Source organism: Copidosoma floridanum, unplaced genomic scaffold (genome assembly GCF_036245765.1).
Source record: "Copidosoma floridanum isolate Cflo_tuat_1 unplaced genomic scaffold, Cflo_Japanese_pri ptg000001l, whole genome shotgun sequence".
Lineage (NCBI taxonomy): Eukaryota > Metazoa > Arthropoda > Insecta > Hymenoptera > Encyrtidae > Copidosoma > Copidosoma floridanum.
Genome location: NW_028321878.1, coordinates 1204723 through 1226533, shown reverse-complemented (window position 1 = coordinate 1226533; position 21811 = coordinate 1204723). Strand labels below are relative to the sequence as shown.

The following is a 21811-nucleotide window of genomic DNA, read 5'->3' as shown; positions in this document are numbered from 1 at the left end:
ATGAAGAAAAAGACAAAACAAGAAAAGAAGAATGGAAGATGAAAAAAAAGCCATAGAAAGAGTTGTAAAACAAAAAAATGTTCTTGAGCAAAAAGCTACAGAATCAACCAGAGAGATACAAGAGTTCAATTCAAGAGATTAATTTTTAGGGCCCAAAAATTAATATTATGGTGATTAAATTGAAAAACATTATTCAATGCTTAATAAAAAACAGTATGGTGTACGTTGTATTGTGTAATAGAGAGATATGAAACAATTTAATAATAATAATGAAACGAGCTGTAAAAACACTCACAATTATCAAACAATGTACAGTAATACATTGAAAAATATGCATTAATCAAAAATTGAAATATTTCGTTGTATAAATTAAAGAGTATAAGTATGAGAGTAGGTCTTTGAAAGGAGGTATCATCTTCATAATAAATTGTCATATATAGACCTTTCATTGTTTGGATGGAGGAAGAAACCAGTGCAAGTTTATATTGTGTTCAATGCTTAATTTATTCATCCCAAAGTCCAGAGCCACTTCAAAATTGTATTTATTCCAATATTATTTTACAAGTAAATGTGATGCAATGCAAGTAGTAGAAAAAGTTACATTTAATATTATAAATCATGAAAAATTTTTTAAAAAAATCGTAACCCAATGTAATTGTGCGTAAGCACGTAAGGAGACCCAACATCGATGAATAGAATTTTATTGGGGGTTTGTGAAACTGTACAGTCATTATTGAGCGCTTATATAACGTACAAATTTTCATAAAATAAAGTAAGTGTCTGGAATACACTCTCGTATATTTTTCCTAAGCCAATAGTTAAAGAAAAAATGCTTAAATATAGTCTTATTAGAGCATGCGATCTTAAGAAACAATTACATAAAGTTAGGAATTGATAAAATTATGTAAATTATCACTTAACGATAATTTCCATACTAAATTTTCGATAAGAGATAAGTTAATTATTTCTAGATGTGTCTAGATTTGCTAATACTACTATGTCAAGCTTTCCACCTATCAATATTTTTGTCACTGATCTTATTCATAATTTAGTATCAAGTAAAAAACAGTAACATATATAACAAACAAAATAGTATTACTCTTGGGTACTGTCACGATCTAAACTTATTGTATTTTGAACATGAGAATTAAGTGAATTTTATGTTTTGTAAATATGTAAAGATACTAGCAGCCCCCCCGTCTCGGCTTCGCCCGAGACTTACTAAATAAAACACCGTAGTGTGTTGACATGTAATGTGAAACATTTTTAGTTAGAAAATTTTACACATACTCCCGATACATCTCAGAACAAAAATCTTCTTATTAAAAAATATTTTTTCGGAATCCATATAGTTTATTTGGTCAAATAATAAGGTGTGAAAATTCAAAAAAATAATTATGCTGAAAATTTATGCCATAAAATAATCGATGGCTATAAGAAGTTGTTGATTTAGTTTCTTCTGTGTAATTCACGAAAAGGGCTATTTTTTAAAGCTGTTAAGATTTTAAACCCCCAAAAAATTTATATTAAAAAAAAATTGTTTTTTCTCATATCTCACTATTTTATTACCAGAGCAACAAAGTGCTGGACCTTAAACCCAACATTTTTATTGCCATAAAAACACAAATACATTTTCTACTCATTAAAAAATCTGAAGTAGGATCTTTAAAGATTTCAGAGATTGCTGTGAGGGTACAATAAAAAGCTGATCTCTCACGTAATGGACTCTTTAGTTGACGATTTTGACGCTGCTGTTTCAATCTCGATAAATTTTCTGCGTCAGTTTCTTGACGCCTCAAATTGTATTCATTAGATACATTTGAGGTTTTCTTTCCAATATACCCTTTTGCGACTATTGGTATGCTTACGACTTTTATGACCCCTAAAGGCTATTTTCAGTCAACTTTGTTAATTTTAATACATTTGTTGGCAAGGTAGTTCGACGTCCGATGGCCCTAAAAAAGACCGGTGAGCTTCTTAAGTTAACTCTTTCTTGACTGCAGTTAACAGACATTGTGACCTGGATACCTCAGGGTGATCTTCTCTGGCTTACTGTTGAAGACCCAGACTGATTGGGAGAAAAATTACAAAGTCCGAAGCTTTGGGGCTAGTTGTAGTGCTCTTTCCCAACGTCTCCCGGTATAACGTCGAAGACGTTGGTGTCTAAAGCACCTTTTTTATTTTCAGATTCAGTTGTTTTGGTGATCTTAGATGGGGAGATTGGTTAGTGATACTTGTCCAGTGGAGGCTGTCCCGTTGGCTCAAGTTTTTTTTCCTTTATAGCTGTTATAGGTTTGCCCAGCGCAGACCTTGGAGAGGATCAGTGATTCCTGGTTTAATGCTTAGAGTCGAGAGGGTAATATAGAGTCGTCGGTCACCGGGTTTTCCAGCCTTGCGAAGAACAACTCCGCAGGTGACGTCTGCCAGTGAATAGCTGACTTGGTTTAATAGTGCCCGTCTTTAGTTAATATAGTCTTTTAGTCGACGAATCGCTTCCGGAAATGGTAATAAAAATGTATTTGTTGGCAAGGTAGTTTACACTTAGGTGGCCCCTAAAAAGAACCGATGAAATTGATGGTTAAGTAGGGAACGCAAATACTTATAATGGCCCTAAAAAGCGCCAGTGGTGAAACTTCCAGGCTATTCTTCATTATTATTCCTGATGATGAAGAGCTGGCTACGGGTTGCTTGATTCTTACCCTGGGAGTCTCGATGTACAGAGACTGTGATGGAGGGAGATACGCCGCTGACCAAAGAATATCTCGTCTCGGGTCGTTCCCCGGATAACCAACTGCTCAATTGCTCATCTTTAGACGGGAACATGTGGGTAAGCGCGTTGGGGACGCGACGACCAAAAAGGTAGCCGTTGTGGCTTCCCGTGCCCCTCAGAGCTCAGAGCTGTTTTCTTACCTTGCTTACATTTGTAGCCACAAATTCTCTAACTACACCAGGTGGGAAGGTGGGACTGCCACACAACTCTGAAGAGTTGGTGCAGATTGTGCTCTGGCTAGATATGTCTCCTGGTAATTCTGGCAGAGACGGCATCGGTTGGAAGTAATTTATTTTACTTTTATTGTACTCGTCGAGATTCAGGGCGAAGGGACACTTAAGTCCCTTCCCCCTTGGAGAAGAGTGTCATCCGTAACCGGGATACCCAGCTGCAGGACTATCACCAGCATCCTCTGAACAGCTTGATGAGCTGCCGAAGCTCGACTATACAGCTATCGATACGCTCCGGCCTATTATAACCACACTTGTTTAATTATGTTGCAGGTAGCTTCGATTTTATGTCGACGCCACCTAGCGAATTTTACTGAACTAAAGTGAAAAGCTGACGTATTTTTGCAAAACTTTGAGCTCATTTATTGCTATTGTTATTAAATTTTTTAAGATAAAAACTATACTACAACCATCTAGGAAGTATCATGAATCAGTGTGCAAAATTTCAGCAAAATCGGTTCAGTAGTTTTCGCGGTTAGCGATTACAACGGTTTTAGCGACTTTGCTTTATATATTAGTAAGATTCCACGTAATATTTCTTAACCTATGTCATAAAGAATAAATATACTATAGTCACTGAATAATTTTTTAAAATATGATACATGGTAAATATAGTTGTAGTCTCTACACACACACACACACACACACACATATGTATGTATATATACATTTTCGAGAGTTAATTTTTCTACGCTCTTAATGTCTGTAAGCTGTTCTGTGCTAAAGTCGCAAGCCCCATACTTATATAGACAATTTTTTTTAAGGGCTAGTTTAATAGTATGAAATGAAGTTACACTACAGTTTATAACATTTTATTCGTACCGCTCAAGTTGATGTCTGTAATATTAGTAATTAAAAAAAAGTTGAACGATGTACGGGGCTAGAAAACGTGCAACAAGTCGTCTGAAATCCACGTACAAAAAAAATTGCACGCATTGCAGCTACATAAATAATATCAGCGTATGACTTCAATGCTTTTGATAAAAAGGTATTAGTACGTGGTTTTCCGTCAACTAATGATATGTATGTCTATCTGTGAATGCGTTTGTAAATTAACATTTGAAATCCTGAACTTTATATCAAACAAATAAGTAAACATTAAAGCGTGTAAATTCATTACATTTTTTAATTGTTAGACGAAGAAAATCATGAAAATTATTAAATATTACATATTTAGATTTAGGCTGTGCATTAATTACGAGTTTGTATTTCTGAATACATCTTAACTACTGAGAAAAATCTCACTTCATGGGTTGACTCGATCAAGATTGTTTACATTGTTTTGATTTTCATTTGAGTTGTAAGATCTCAAAGTTATTTCTCAATTCCCACTTTTTTCCTCATCACAGAATAAAGCAGGCAAATATGTAAGCTCAGCGTTGAGGGTGCAAGAGAGAAGAGCCTATAGCCAATAAAAGTGTAGAAAAGTTACTTGAAAAAGTATACCTGTGCGTGTTTGGGAAGATTCACCCCAACTGCACATAGAGAGATGTGCACGTTTCTACTCCGACATAGAGTGTTAAAAAAATGTTTGTTTTTTTATTATAAAATGAATATTTTAAACTATTGTTCTCAACACTGAGAAAGTATAAATAAAGCTTAAATTGTAATAAATTAGTATGAATTTTCACAGCAGAACTATATCTAGTACTTTTAAAGCTACTTGTAAAGGCAAGTGCAATATATTCTTGAAACTGAATATTGTGTACATGTCAGTAAAAAAAAAATGCTCAACTGTTGTTAAACAACCATAGCAACATTTTAACAATTACTGTGTAAAAAATATTGATAAATGCAAAACCTAGCATGGTATAATTGGAGTCTTAAGAACGTGACAATATATTACAAATAGTGGGATAATTTGTACAGCAATGATTTCTTAAAATGAAATGACTTTGTACTTATATAAAACGACATAATATATTAGATATAATTAAGTTACCGTTAATAGATATTATGATTAAACAATATAATGCATTACAATTAATAGAACTGACGATATAGGTACAAATTTTGAAACTGCGATTTAAAAGATTCTTATAGCTTGTAGTCTAATATTTGTAGTAGTATAATTTTACCTGTTAAAAAGTCTCACTATAGATGAATATACTATCAATTATCATCTCAATGTTTCTTAAAAAAATCTTAATGACTTGTATAGCTTTGTGCACTGAGCAAAAATTACGGTAGTCTTTTTATATTACATAAAAAATTTAGATTAAAATAAAATAAATAGTATACGTCTAATACCACCTTATTTTTAGCAAAGAGGTCCGAAGACATGGAAAAGCTCTTATCATGTGTTATTTGCCTTGTCCATCGAAGTACGAAGATGTGGATCTTGTGTGGGCATCTTTCTAGTTGCGATTCTTGCCACAAGACGAAATACTTATTAAGAGGAATACCCGAAACAAGAAGTATCGAGTGTCCAGTATGTCGACAACTAAGTTTGACTAGAAGCGTATTTTTTAGTTAATATTTATCTCAATAATCTTTAAAAAAAATGAAAACAAAATGTTATTAACAGCTACTTTGAAAAGCTCGTGCAATAGTCACTGAAGTCATGTAAATTTAATTTGTTGAACAAATCATAAATAATATTAAGAATAAAACTAAATACTCAGATGAATTGTTTAATCTTTTTTTCAACCTATGTTACGTAAAGTGTAAATGTTATTATACATTTCAATAAAAATTGGTTTTGTACGTGTATTACAACGTATCAATTTCAATCAGTATATCACTACCATGTTTTTCAATATATAAGAATGAATTATATGATACACCAAAGATATTTTATAAATTTATGAAAAAAGATTCAACGATATTTAATTATTTATGTCGTATAACATACATTACCTTAGCTGGCTGTCATTTCTCATGAAAGATTTATATTTGTTGCCATTGATCAAAAGTGCTTTAGTATTCAGCAGGAAACAGATAAGTTTTTGAATAAAACAAACATAAAAAGATATATACAATCTGTTTCATAGGTCAGTATAAATGTTCGAATTTTGAAGATCGGCAAATGTTTAACAAAACGCGCGTCTTATTTTCTTCATCATCATACATCGCTAATAAAAAAGTAACTATCGGTGGCTTGCGAGACTTTTGGTTTTTTGCGCGTTAAACTTCACTTTCCTTGGGGTTTTGGAACAGAACGGACGTGTCACGATATTAGCAATCTAACCTAGAGCTTTGGATCGTTATATTTTTTCCTTCGACGTCTCATCGTCATCGACGAAAAAGTTTCTACCGTCTCCCAACGAGATCAAACGAGGGTGCTCACTACACTTCAACATCGTCTCCCCGCGAGACTCAAATTATTTCGTGGCGACGAAAATGCGGTCCTGCCTGGCCAGCAGACCCGAGAAAGCCGAGCGCCAGCTCGCATAACCAGACTCTCCCCCTTGGGAAGCTTTCGAAGCTCACGACTTTAAGGTACATTTTCACCTCATGCAACATACACATATTCACATACATACTCACAAGAGCGATCGCTGTATCGGTTATTATTAACGACTGTATCACATTCTTGTATGTTAACACGAACAATAAAACAGGTTTTTTACCGAAAGGTTTTTTTCTGTAATGAATATCTTTTATTTACATCACAACTAACAACTCATAAAATAACCAATAAACAATAATAATATTGAGAGCGACGCTTACCCCTAAGGTCTTACTCTCATTGTGACATAAAAATTGAAATTTAAATAGTTGCCCACGCTACACAATCCTTTCTGTATGCTGTTGAACGGTTGCTCGCGAATGACAACTTTTTTTTGATATATATATATATATATATATATATATATATATATATATATATATATATATATATATATATATATATATATATATATATATATATATGTGTGTGTGTGTGTGTGTGTGTGTGTGTGTGTGTGTGTGTGTTGTTTAATTAAAAAGGGACTAATCGTGCATACGATGTTTTGTGTCGTGCAGAGAGTTGTGGAAGTCATGCAATTGCGTGTAGGAAATTTTTGTGATAAAAAATTGGTGTGCAGAAAATGTTTGTGGAGACTAATGACTGTGCAGGACCTTAGTGTGCGACAAAATAATCATTACACTACGTGTAAAAAAGCATTGTAATGAAAAATCAGTGCGTCGAAAATTTTTGTGTAGAAAATTACGGTGCAGAGCTTGCATTGTGTATCGTATTGGGGGTAAAACTGTGTGGAGAGAATCATGGTGAAGTAAAGTTATGGTATAGAATATTTTTGTGGGGATGTTGAGCGTGTACAATTGAAATGTGCATGTGATTCTGATAAAAAACACGTGTAAAGAATTTTCGTAGGCTAACACACAGTGTTGAGTTTGAATGTTGCCAATTTTAATGCGCTCACTTTTTTCGTGCATTAAAAATATGTAAAGTATTTCTCGGTGCTAAAAAATGCCCTTGTGTAGGGTTGAAATGTGCACAGTATATGGAGTCTCCTCGGTTGAGCACTCATCCCGTGCACCTACACGTATAACATGTGAGAAAAAGTTGCACCAACATTTTAAGAAAAATCCCGTTGCGTATACATGTTCCACAGCTATTTTTTCAAACAAGACAATGTTAAACATGAAAAAACAAAAACAAAAAAAACATCAGAAAGAATGAAGGCAAAATAAATGCATTTGAGGTCTTACGGTACTTTCCCCTTTATGAGAAAAGAAACAGCGTATATGATACACAGTCACTCGGCCCACAGTGAACAGTATCCAAGCGAGGGGGTGTTGAAATACCAGCCCGAGACTTTTATATGTACTATATACATATTATGAGACGTATTGTACTTGTATACGCGGTTGGGTTGACTCACCGGCGCCAGAGAGTCCCGATTGAGATCGACCGTCGAGACGAGGCTGAAGGGCAGCACTTGCGAGTGAAAGACGACGTCCCGAGCCACGACGAGGCTGGCCCTTATAGAGTAGCGAATCCTACCGTACAGTCCCTCGAAGCTACATGGCACCTTATCAGGTAACTCGAGGCTGAAGGAGTAATCACGGCTACCGGTCACCTCGACCCGGCTCGACGACTCACCGTCTACGCGAGTCAACAAACCCTATATATTATACGTGTTTCTTTTCTTTTTTTTTCTCCATCGTTACGTAAATATAAATCACACACTTACCGCCAAAGATGAAGGGCTCGAGGTGCAAGTAGCCCTCCTCGGCTGCGAATTTTCGCCGGATGCCGGCTGACCGGTCGGTGAAGCGCACTCGCGCTTCCCCCTTGCACCTCACGCAAATCCCTGAAAAAAAATTTTTAAAAAACGGCACTTGTCGACATCATCGGTTGCATTAAAAATATATATATGAAAAAATCGAGAAATAGGAGGGTGCAACTCATAGAGAGGGACATCGGATTGGTATATTACCTAGAGCATCGATCGGCGCCCGCAGCCTCAGCCGGACGCACCCGGTGACCGTTTTCCCGGCTACAAACACTCCGTTGGCGTTATCGAGGACCACGTCGACGCGCTCGAGGCCGTAGCTGAAAAAACGAGCCCCCCCGAGGGTGAGGGTGAAAAAAATGCAATGGGGTTAAAATGTGCCGATACAACCTCGCGGGATCGGGCCCCGTGGCTGGTGCCATTTCGCTCTCGGGGTCCATTGGCGTCCCGTGACTTTGCGCGCACACAAATGGAAATTCAACGAGTCACTCGCGGTGGTTCACGCGAGGGCAGGCACGAGCACACTACCATCCGCGCGCATCAGGGCATATACGCAAAGCACGAGGATTAAGGACACGTTTTGTCGGCTATACGGCAACGGTATAACGACGAAAAATCCAAAATTCAAGGGAGCGCAGGCGCGTGACGGGGACGGGAGCGGCGACGGTAAGGCGAGAACGCGTGTATCCTCGTATATATAGTGAGCTGTTCAATTGTACCCCAAGGAGAGGGGGGAGGGGTGGATGATGCGTGGCACTGGTGCTCTGCTTTTTCTCCTCCTCCGCGTATATGTACTTATCTCTCTCGCGTTATTCGAAATGTGTGATGCGGTGGCCTCGAGCTCGTTTACTTAGCCGCGTGTTTTTCTCTCCTCGGCCTTGGACCCTATACCTCGGATCAACTCGCATAACTAACTACTTTTCCCTTTTTTTTGTTTATACCCTTTGGAGATTTTAATGATTTATAATTTACATCGTTGACTATACAAATTGATCGATAGACTGACGGGGGTTGATTTGTCTTTCTTTTCCACGCGTGTCTCGCAATTCGCAAGTACATTATATGTACAGCATTTTAATCTTTTTGATATAAAATTATTGATATACGTGATTGATGTTTGTTGAAAACAACTGGCCCTCCCAATGGAAATCAACTCATTTTCAATGATATGAAAAACAACGTACAATAGCTCTTTTTGATGTGCATTTATATTAATTGACGTTTTACCTACACCAACATCCTGATTTTTGCTAGTATCGAGTTGTGCCGTCACATAAAACACAAATGTAAAACCGATGAAATACGGTTTTTCCATGACAAGATGAAGTTCTAGCTTCCCCGAGCGTAAACGTAAGTAATACGAGTAAAAATATACGGTGTAATGAGATACGCGAGCATCAAGTATCTCATATATCGCTCTAAATTTAAATGTACATGTATGTATATCGTGTGCAAATGTAGAGAGAGAAAATCTGTATAGGTATTTGTATCGTGTCATCGAGCAATAAATTGTATAGGAATACACCCATAAATGTACATACAACGTGTATAGGTATACGTGCATTGTGCGGATCGAACCGTCAATCGGGCGCGCATCGCGAACCATCAGCCAAGATATAGGCAAAGAGAGCAGAGGGAAATTAATTGTGTCGTCCCCTTCTTCGCTTCTCTTCCATTGTCAAACCTGTGTGAGTATACTGTACACATAAAATAGAGGTTTCGCATTGTCGTGTCACAGGGGAGGAAATGAATTCGCGTGATTGGGGAAGGGGCGCGCTCTCGAAAGTCGATTTTTGCGGTTCCGCGCTAGTTAGTTTGATTGAAATATAACGCACGGGGAGGGGCAAAACTTTTTTCGCGTTAATTAACGCGCGAGCGCGACGAACCCGACGACGGTTCAATCCGATGATGCTTCATCGACACTTTTTAATTATCTGCATCTCTATGTAATATACTTTGTTCCTCCTGTCGTGTCGCCAACTGAACCACCTTTACCGCGTTACCACGTTTTTTTGCTTTTCTCCCCGCGTAGACTCTCTGGATTATTAAAATTAGTTCCAAAAACGGGGAGGCAAACAGTGGAGCGTGAAATTTCAACGCATTAATATTTAATGGCAAATTATACAGAGTTTATTTATAATATAATATGACATGATGAACAAATTATTAAAATTCGAAAGAAAAAACTACATCTTTGTTGTGCACCAACATTCTAATACACAAATAAAATACGATTGGGACGTTAACTTGTGACCAGAACAAAAAGTTTGGCCATTCGTGTACAGTAAAAAAAAAAGAATAATTTTTAGTAATTCAGAGTAACAGGATACAACTAATTGTAGAGAAAATGTTTTTGGCACGTTATATTTAAATATAAATCCACACAATGGAATATGTACACAAAATAAAGCCTCTCACATTTTTGGATCAAAGTTATTTATTAATTTAACAATGTGTAGTTACACTTTTCAACTGAGTAAAAATATATACTCCATTTGTCAACACTACAGACAAGTGCGATACTAAAGAGACTGTATGTGTCTGTGTGTGTGTAGGTACATATACACATTAGAGCTCTTTTAACAAATCTACAGGGAAACAAACAGTGTCCAGTTACATCAGCAACATTTCCAAATCACCAGAGGTTGCGGAAAAGGAAAAGGGACAGGCGGAAGGGGTTGGACCGTGACACGTCTGGCGTAGCCAAATTGGCGAAAATCGCCCTCGTTTTTCCTGAGCCGCTGATTTATAGTCGACGCGAGAGCCTCTCCCCCGAGAGAGAAGGAGCTAACTATACACATGCAGAACAACAGCCATACACCATCAGCGGTGGCACTGTAGCAGTATGGAGTGGAATGGTACTTTCAAGCCCGAATAATAATAGTTTCTTGTAGTTCCGCCGGACACCGAGGCCAATCCCATAAATTTCAATGACAATAATTATTTGCCTGCTCGCCCTTCCCCTGGAGGCCCGCCGTGTCTCTCTCCCCCCCCCCCGCCCCTTCATTCATCCGTTTTCCTATGCACGCGAAAGACGAATTTGCGCGAGATGTTTTTTTTTTTTTTTCCCGCCACTGCAATCCTCGGGCTATATACAATCGATACACTGCTTCAATAATGAAATTACCTCATGAATGGCGATTTTTATTTTATTTTTTTTAAACATCAATGTAAAAACAATAATAATTTCGTTTACTCAGATTACAAACAATTATATAAATAGATTTTCAAAACTCTACTAAAAACAAAACAAAAATTCAGTCACAACCCTGTCGATGGATATGACACTTCACCGATGAAACTAGATATTTTGTGTAATCAATGTTTTTCGAATGAACCAACAATTACATATAAGCCATGGACCATCAAAAGTTGTATAGTAGTTACATAAAATATAGTGATTGCCTACAGTCACGAGAAATGTACATTAGCCGCTTAGCGGGCTAATTGCCTCGTCCGGGTGATGGACGATCATGATGTTAACGAAGCGAGCGACGAATTGTCATGCTTCGTTAGACGATCAACGAGCAAATAATTAGCAACGAGTCTCGCTCGCGACTACAGAGCACGAATTTTCCCGGCACCGAGTGCGCGGGCTCTCACCCCTATTTCCATTTTTCATTTGGCAAAGAGCCGCTCTCTGTCTCGGCCGATTTACCGGGCGCGTTTGCTGATGCTTCTCCAACTTTTACGCTTCCGTGCAGATGGATTGACCGGTCCGATGCAGCTGCTGGCGATCACAAGCGCTTGAAAAACTGATTCCTCATGTTTATTTCAGCAATTTACGAAGCACCCGGGCTCTCGGTCTAGTTTTGTTTGTTGTGCTCTTTTCAGCTCGAGGAGGCAGCGGGTTCAGGTAAATTAGAATCTCCACTTGCTCTTTTCAACTGCTATGGTTTATTCTGTGATGCATACTTTTGTATGTTTTTACAAAATCGAGCTACAAACAACTTGCTACATGCAGCATTTAAAAATTAAAAAAACTTATTAATTATCATACAAAACTTATTAAAAAAAAGTATAAAATATAGACAGCATAATTGTTAATCAGCGTCGAGGTTCGTTACATGATTGTGGGTGTTTAATACATGGGCAATGGAAACTATTGTACAAAAAAAGAATAATGTTCAGAAAAAGGGCATGCAAGGTAAGGATCTATGCTATCACAATTTAAAAATTATGATTAAAATGTATATGGTAAAAAGAAAAAAAAAGTTTAAAACCTGTTTGAGTACTTTAAATGAAATAGATTTAAAACAAGATCAAGATAGTCAAAGTCAATGTCTCTTATGTAAGCACGAGATTTGGCATCTAATTCGGTAAAAATGTTATTGCTATTTGTACAAGTTAGCTGTTCATTCTTAGAATTACAATATAGTACTACATGTTTCGAGGTTGACGGTCTCGGATTCAAGCTAATATTTTCTTTGTTACAGTCAGTGTTGTTGAGCCTTCGCGAAGTACTCATTCTGTATTTTTCTCTTACAACGAAAGAAGATTGTCGGCTGCACGGATGATATTTTTCCTGGTGGCGATAAAAATCTTCTTTAATACTGAATTTTTTTCCTGCAAATTAAAACATTACCAATTAATATTAGTACAGGGAAAACTATAAATTTAAAAGTATATCGACAAAGCAAAATGAGCAAAAAGCGATATTGTCATGCCGAACAGAAAAAGAAAAATTTTTAGAACTTAAGTACATTACACGTGTTGTAATCACAAGCAATTGAGAAAATTTAACATCAACATTACATCAAGGCTCCATCGAATAAAAATTAGTTTGTAAACTTTAGTGCAAACCCACTAACCTGACCAAAAATGTATCGTGTAATACTCGAATACTAAATGTCCTACGTAGACGTTTCTTTCTTGTCTAAACATAGGTACACTTGTAAAAGTGAAAATGTACTTCTCTCCACGAACTCAATTTTCAAATACTCACCACAAAAGCAAACTTTGGGTTTGCCCAGCAAGGTATGAATCCGCAGATAATGCCGGCCCACGTTTGATTTGCGCTGGCTGCGATATCCACAGCGTTTGCACTGGTGCAACTTTTTCGCATTCCTCTGACCATTGCGGCAAGCTCCTGAGCTCTCGTCATCGGAGCTGCTGCTGCAACTGCTATCGTTGCTGATGCTGTTGTTTCTGCTGGTCGACGGAAACTCATCGCTGTACAAAAGGAACTCCCTTTTAATTTCTATATCTATTATGTCTAGGGATGATCCACGCTCGGGATATCGTACTCTTGCCGGGGGCCCGGGCCGGAGGCACTTTTAGAATTATTATGTATGCGTGTATGCGCATAGGTATATGTGTGTGTTTGTACGGTGAGAAGTTGAACACACTATAGATATACCACTGCGTATCGACTGGGGTGACTTTGTACTGCTCAACACTACTATTGTGGGCGCGAATGTTGCCAGCATTCAGGGACTCCTCCGGAGCTTTTGTTGTGTCCGTTAAAAAAGACCATCGCGAGATTTTTGTTGACAAAAACAAGAAACACGATAACTTGATTGTGCGGACAAACATTTGTCTTCGAAATCACGGGCAAGTCGGCAATTTCGTTTCGTTCGAGAAAAAATGCTATGCCAAAAGAAAAGCCCCAGTAACTTTATCACGGGAATAGACCTCGGGACAAAGGACACCAATAAAAATGAGAAATACTCGACTCACCTGCTCGTGGTATCCATATCCTCGAGCCCTGACTCGGAAAGCTTCTTGATCCGCATCCTGGTGAGCGTACCTTACGAGCAACTATTGATGATCTGCAGGAGTGCACTTCCGTTGACCTTGGAGACAATGAGCTAAACGGGAGCCGTAATATAGCAGCAGCTATGGGCGACGCCTAATTGCGTTCTGATGAGGTGATGTCTCTCCGCAGCGGTCCTACCGTCCTATCCCATCTACTGTATGCGCACACAGTTACCATGTAGGCGTGCCCGTGAACACCACTACACCTATGACATACGCAGGAAGACGAGCCTGAGCTCCGATATTTGGCGACTCCGTAACAAACAAGGAGACACGTAATAAACAACCAACCAATAACGTACCGATGCGCCTGGCTATGCTCTGTCCTTCCCCCTCTGGCGATGGACACGTGCTCTCTCGTCGCGCTGGAAAAAAACCGCACGTGCAAGGAGAATGTTCTCGCTAGTATTATGTATATACTACCCCACGCGTCCTCTCCTTTTTTCTTCGCGTGTGCTCTCTTTTGCACGTATATGCATATGTATGTGCGTATGGGGTCATCGAGACTTAATACACACTCCCTGTAACTACACTTAGATTTACCTCCATTTGCTTGTCGTATATATTATTTTCATGCCCTGCGAGGATGCAATTGTTATTGTTGAACGGAAACTTGTTTTTTTTAGGACTCCGTACAATAACACGGATTCTCTCTCTCTCTCTTTCTCCGTATTCCCTTATCTTTTTCCCACGAATTGGCCAAGGCGATACATCACGCCTTGAGCCTTTTGTCTTAACAGAAAATTCAAATACTTTCTCTTTCGTGGCAATGTTTTTAAGACTCTCCAAGGAAATCGTCCCTTGCAAGATTGTTCACCAAAGCCATAAAAATGTTAGTAATACACCAATACCGTGTTTATTGTCGTATACCTGACGCCAACACTCCTCGTGCTTGCCCTGGTTGGATGCAAACCAAGTGGGAAGAGAATTTTTACTGCTCAAGGCGCGGTTAACGTCCCAAGATACAATCAAAAAATTTCTAAAGACAAATCGTGATTTTTTTTTTTTTTTTTTATTTAATACAGTTTACGTATGCGCCTCCGTATGCGCAATCGATCCCTTACATAATATACGTCATCATGTTTTTTTTTTTTTTTTTACTCAACTGGGGTAATTTTTCACAAATTAAGCTAGTAATTGATTATTTTAACTCCCAGAAGTTTCGTTGGAGAAAAAAAAAAAATATTTTCAGCCATAGTGCACCTTGAGCTCCAAAAAGTGAGTATACAATGCGGTTCAAAGAAAATGGACAGGCGATAAGGAGTTGCGAGAATTTGGCGGCTATACAGGGTGCATTGTAAGCACAGCACTGCTCCTGGAAGTTCGTTACACATATACGATACGTGTGTAGGTGTGACGTCGTCCACGTAAACCAGCGAAAGGGTCGAGGTGTGTGTGCACCCTTCACGGCACTAAAGCTCGGATTGGAAACTTACTCGCTTTTCTGTACACCACGTTACATGTGTGTACGTCCTCCACCCATCAGAGTATATATACGTTCAAGCCTTGTACTCCTACACTCCCCGGTACGTGCCGAAACGACGAGATTTCGTTGCAGGAAAAACTACTTTCTCCCACACAGACCTTCTCTCCATCAAGTTTTTTTTTTTTTTTTTAATTCACTTTTTTTTCTTTTCTTTTTACTGCATCAGCTCGCGTGAGCTCTGCCACGCTGGTGTATATATATTATACCGTATAGTAATGGTGTAAACAGTGATTGCAGCCAAGTTAACAACTTTTGTGCACTTTGGCAAGTAAGTACCTGCTCGTGTGTGATGTGTACAATAAAACTTGTCGGTTTAAGCAGCTACAAAAGTTTGTGTGGTAAGCCATGAATAAACCATGTTTAAACATCAAGTTCCGTGATAACAACAAATTGGGATAGGTTTTGGGCCGACAAAGAGAGCTACACTTTTGTATATACCTATAGGTGTACGCACGGCACGTGCAAGCAGAGTGTATACGTATAAAAAGAAGTCCCAGTAGTCCGAGTAAACGTACGGCGAAACGGGAGACCGCCAGAGACGCCAGACCGGATAAAGAGCGCCGGCGCTGTTGCTCGCAGTAGTGCAGGTACGGCGCAACAGCGACAGAGACACGAAGGGGGGGGGGAGAAAGAGAGAAGCTGTTGGCGGCGGTGGCCAACTCTCGAAATCGGGTTAGCGACGTAATTAGCACTGCGCCGCTGACGCTTGACAATAGGTATAACGTACAGGACTCGAATGGGAAGGAGGAAAGTTTACTTTATACTCGCGGAACCGAGTATACCTTTTGCAGCCCCCAATTTCCGCGAGTCCATACACATCCTCCAGCGGTGGCGATAAAACTTTTTGTATACGCGCAGTCCCCAGGTATATGTATAGGTACTTACACCTACACGAAGGAAAAAGAACGGTGTATGATATATACATTGCACATCTATATATATATATATCATACGTACACATTAACAAGCAGCGCTGTGTATAAAATACCGTCGTTGAAGAAAAAGTTAGTCTTTTCCGTGTGCTGCATTACCCGAACAGGACATTAATGGCTTGATTTTATTTCTCACTGGGGCTCGATGCAGGTGGCCCGAAAAGCTCGAGCTGCACTTGACGGCCCGGATATACATCGCGGCTCATCTCATCGCTTAGCCGGTGAAATATTTTCCTTTCTTGCCTTCGTACTTTACGTTTTTGTATACCTAACATTTTTTCTCCCGAGTACGCTAATTTATTCCTCTTCAGCGCCCTTCGTGTGTGTGTGTAGCTTATGTATTGATAGATTACATGCTTCAAACACCTTTTTCATTTGATTTTATGGGGATTAGTAGAAACTTTGACGAGCTTGCAAGTGAACAAATATACGTACGCGCTTGATTTTTCGTGACATTATGTTAATAGTTGGCTGTACCATCAACAACATGCGTTTTCATGATTTTCATTTCAGCAATGAACCCGCGTTTTAAAGTAGTTATAAATTCATCATCATCAGCTTGTTTGCTGCATTTCGAAAAATCTTTTCCTTTCTTATTCGTATAATACTTTTACATGATGATTCACACCTTTCTTTGCCATTCTGTTAAATGAATGTAATGTAAACGAGGTACAGTTGACAATTTTTTTTTTTTTTTTTATTTATGTATATTAAGCTTATCCCACAGAATGAGCGAATGAAAGCGAAACAGAGTTCAGTTAAAGTGCGACGCAATCGTTTAAATTGCATCGGCCACCACAAAGGCCTACTGTGACTAATTTTTTTGCCCGTTTAGTTTATTTCGATTTGTGCGTTTATAAAAAATTTATTATTATTACCACGTGGCAATCGGTGCCTTTTTATTCGTTGTGTGATTGGTTGAAACAGATCGAGTGAAATGTTTGATGGGATTTTTCAAAGATCAATTGCATTAAATTGCCAAAAAAATATTAAAATGTATAATTAGTTTATTTAACAAATATAACTAAAAGTAATATAACTTGATTTGGAATAAAAATATATTCATGCAAAAAACTTTATTCGATTTAAGTAAAGACAAAGTGAAACTGCGCGTATATTTGGAATATCCTTTACAAAAACATACTACGTCGCATATATGAAAAAAAATAAAAATAAAATATTTTTACGTTAATACAGAACCATTCAAGTGACAATATGGCATTAAAAATGAAAATTGTCTTTAAGAAAAGATTTGTGTAATTATTGGTGATATAAATGTTACAAAAAAAAAAAAAATTAATAAAGTTGTGTGCTTCTTATATATAGTGTGGTGTGCTTATTGAATAATATAAAAGTGAGATAAAAATTATCCACAATAAGGCAGATCGCGCCAAGCACGTTCGACATAACTTTATGTTACTATTACTTACTCGTATGCTACATTTGGGGATATAGAACCCCCTGTTGCCTATCACAAAAAAAATTTTTTTTTTTTAGTTATTTGAATGGCTGTATATTTGCGCATTATTGTGTTCTCTTTTGAAAAATTATTTAAACCCTTATGTGTCCAACTTATTCTTTTTTTTGTATGCGTACTACAATAAAAGCCATTGAACATGCAATATTATTAATTATGCTTATAATTTTCATCAGATAAGATTTTAATAGAAACTCTTAAAATTTTGTATATTTTTGGATCATTGTTTTGTAATGTGTATACCGTGTAATAAATGTTCCAATTGAAAGTTGATTGTACAATTTTGGAGCTACATGAGGATAAAATACTAATTAAGTACTTGAGCCTTCGAGACAACACTTGACTCCAACTTCCTGGTGCTGCACACAAATCTACAGCTTTGGTTACACCTGCAAATATTTAAAAAATTCAACAATCACTAACTATCTACAATGCAACGAATAAAGAATAATCCTTAGTTCGTAAGTAACTGACCATTAAAGATCTTGAATTCATCATCAATTTGCAGTAATTTAAATGCACTTCTTGCTCTCCAACCTTGCTCTTTTGCTTTTCTGTAATAAATGTCTCGCTTGACTTTTGATGTTTTTCCCATGGTAAGTGATAACTGCAGCCGTATTTTTTTTATAAATTATTATTAAATCGGTATACTTGGATGAATAGTTAAGTTTTTTTTTTTATGAGAACTAAGTACCTATACTTAAGTATTGACGAAAGTCTGTCATTCGTGTCACACGCAGCGCTCTCAAAAGTGACTGCCGAACTTGCTGGAAATTCAAATTGGCTATATGGAGCAAGACGCAAGAACCCAGATAACTCGACAACATTTCATACACCATAACTTGATAAATTAATCCTAAGCTATTTAACCCAATAACCCAACGCGCCTAAAAGCAGTATCACAAGCTTTAATGATTAATAAAATACAATAAACATTAACGCAAGGGCCAATCCCCACACAACCCGGGGCGCTTACTGGCCGCTATGTTTTTTAATATAATAAATATAATAACACAAGCGCCAATCCCCACACAACCCGGGACGCTTACTGGCCGCTTTGTTTTTTAATATAATAAATAAAATAACACAAGCGCCAATCCCCACACAACCCAGGGCGCTTACTGGCCGCTTTGTTTATCATTTAAAAAAATAATTAACGCAAGTACCAATCCCCACACAACCCGAAGCGCTTACTGGCCGCTTTGTTTTTTAATATAATAAATAAAATGACACAAGCGCCAATCCCCACACAACCCGGGGCGCTTACTGGCCGCTTTGTTTTTTAATATAATAAATAAAATAACAGAAGCGCCAATCCCCACACAACCCGGGGCGCTTACTGGTCTCTTTATTTATTTAGAATAAATTAAATAACACAAGCGCCAATCCCCACTCAACCTGGGGCGCTTACTGGCCGGCTTGTTTATTATATAAAAATTCATTAACGCAAGTACCAATCACCACACAACCCGGGGCGCTTACTGGTTGCATTATTTGTTTGAAGTTAGCATCAAACGATAAAAAAAGTCAAGCGCAACTAGAAAATGCTCTTAATGGTTTGGTGATGGGCATTCGTGTAATTACTTTATAAATTTTATTAATTTTCAAAATCATCATCTAACGCTCTGGAATGTTATTTCTTATTTCATTTATTCAATTAATAAACAAAGCGGCCAGTAAGCGCCCCAGGTTGTGTGGGGATTGGCGCTTGTGTTATTTTATTTATTATATTAAAAAACAACGCGGCCAGTAAGCGCCCTGGGTTGTGTGGGGATTGGCGCTTGTGTTATTTTATTTATTATATTAAAAAACAAAGCGGCCAGTAAGCGCCGCGGGTTGTGTGGGGATTGGCGCTTGTGTTATTTTATTTATTATATTAAACAACAAAGCGGCCAGTAAGCGCCCCGGGTTGTGTGGGGATTGGCGCTTGTGTTATTTTATTTATTATATTAAAAAACAAAGCGGCCAGTAAGCGCCCCGGGTTGTGTGGGGATTGGCGCTTGTGTTATTTTATTTATTATATTAAAAAACAAAGCGGCCAGTAAGCGCCCCGGGTTGTGTGGGGATTGGCGCTTCTGTTATTTTATTTATTATATTAATTAACAAAGGAACCAGTCAGCGCTCCGGGTTGTGTGGTGATTGGTACTTGCGTTAATTATTTTTTTAAATAATAAACAAAACAATACTCAGGTATTGTAATCTATGATTAAATATGTAGTATATCATTTTTTCAAATAAGGGTGACTAAACAAAAAACATAGTCAAGTCCACCGTTTATCTTGCACATGATAAATTTCATTTCATCTAACACTAAACAATGCATTCAATAATAGTCATTTGTCAATTTATTAATTGAAAAGTGGATTTGTAGCCAGGCAACTGAGACATGAGCAGCTTCATGAAAATATTACGTCAAATAATGGTGAATATCAACCACCCAGATATAACGACTCAAGTTTAAATATCCCGTTCAATAGAAACATGAGGCTACGTAACGCTCAACTGAGCATCTCTTCAACATCTACCTCTCGCATATTTCCTGGTGTGCGACTACCATTGAGCAATATTCAACTACAAAATTCTTGTCAACGCTCAGGTATTGTAATCTACGATCAAATAGGTAGTATATCATTTTTTCATATAAGGGTAACTAAACAAAAAACGTAGTCATGTCCACTGTTTATCTAGCACATTATATCTGTAATAAATTCCATCTAACACTGAACAATGCATTTAATAATAGTCATTTGTCAATTTATTAAGTGAATTTTCTCTGCAAACAGTGTCACGCTTGGCTATTAGAAACAAAAGAAAAAGAGAAAAAAAGCGTCAAGAAAAACAACAACACAACAATGGGGTGGAGAATAATCAGCCATCAAAGTCATGGAGAAAAAGACAAAACAAGAAAAGAAGAATGGAAGATGAAAAAAAAGCCATAGAAAGAGTTGTAAAACAAAAAAATGTTCTTGAGCAAAAAGCTACAGAATCAACCAGAGAGATACAAGAGTTCAATTCAAGAGATTAATTTTTAGGGCCCAAAAATTAATATTATGGTGATTAAATTGAAAAACATTATTCAATGCTTAATAAAAAACAGTATGGTGTACGTTGTATTGTGTAATAGAGAGATATGAAACAGTTTAATAATAATAATAAAACGAGCTGTAAAAACACTCACAATTATCAAACAATGTACAGTAATACATTGAAAAATATGCATTAATCAAAAATTGAAATATTTCGTTATATAAATTGAAGAGTATAAGTATGAGAGTAGGTCTTTGAAAGGAGGTATCATCTTCATAATAAATTGTCATATATAGACCTTTCATTGTTTGGATAGAGGAAGAAACCAGTGCAAGTTTATATTGTGTTCAAAGCTTAATTTATTTATCCCAAAGTCCAGAGCCACTTCAAAATTGTATTTATTCCATTATTATTTTACAAGTAAATGTGATGCAATGCAAGTAGTAGAAAAAGTTACATTTAATATTATAAATCATGAAAAATTTAAAAAAAAAATCGTAACCCAATGTAATTGTGCGTAAGCACGTAAGGAGACCCAACATCGATGAATAGAATTTTATTGGGGGTTTGTGAAACTGTACAGTCATTATTGAGCGCTTATATAACGTACAAATTTTCATAAAATAAAGTAAGTGTCTGGAATACACTCTCGTATATTTTGCCTAAGCCAATAGTTAGAAAAAAAATGCTTAAATATAGTCTTATTAAAGCATGCGATCTTAAGAAACAATTACATAAAGTTAGGAATTGATAAAATTATGTAAATTATCACTTAACGATAATTTCCATACTAAATTTTCGATTAGAGATAAGTTAATTATTTCTAGATGTGTCTAGATTTGCTAATACTACTATGTCAAGCTTTCCACCCATCAATATTTTTGTCACTGATCTTATTCATAATTTAGTATCAAGTAAAAAACAGTAACATATATAACAAACAAAA

General features: G+C 37.2%; 2 protein-coding genes across 3 annotated transcripts; both read right to left on the bottom strand.

The window, feature by feature from the left end:
- Nucleotides 1–5357: 5357 nt before the first annotated feature.
- On the bottom strand, nucleotides 5358–8608 carry LOC149375978 (arrestin domain-containing protein 17-like). Its single transcript, XM_089588433.1, has 5 exons — nucleotides 8577–8608; nucleotides 8391–8506; nucleotides 8145–8264; nucleotides 7833–8056; nucleotides 5358–5453 (listed from the first exon to the last, which is right to left on the bottom strand). The coding sequence occupies exons 1-5, from the start codon at nucleotides 8606–8608 to the stop codon at nucleotides 5358–5360; spliced, it is 588 nt and encodes a 195-aa protein (XP_089444559.1).
- Nucleotides 8609–12315: 3707 nt separating this feature from the next.
- On the bottom strand, nucleotides 12316–14127 carry LOC149375977 (uncharacterized). Of its 2 annotated transcripts, XM_089592375.1 has the most exons (4): nucleotides 13866–14127; nucleotides 13132–13358; nucleotides 12998–13057; nucleotides 12316–12752 (listed from the first exon to the last, which is right to left on the bottom strand). In XM_089592375.1, the coding sequence occupies exons 1-4, from the start codon at nucleotides 13919–13921 to the stop codon at nucleotides 12403–12405; spliced, it is 693 nt and encodes a 230-aa protein (XP_089448501.1). In that variant the 5' UTR covers nucleotides 13922–14127; the 3' UTR covers nucleotides 12316–12402. The 2 variants fall into 2 exon arrangements, with proteins under 2 accessions (XP_089448501.1, XP_089448510.1); XM_089592384.1 differs by lacking the exon at nucleotides 12998–13057.
- Between the last annotated feature and the right edge of the window lie 7684 nt (nucleotides 14128–21811).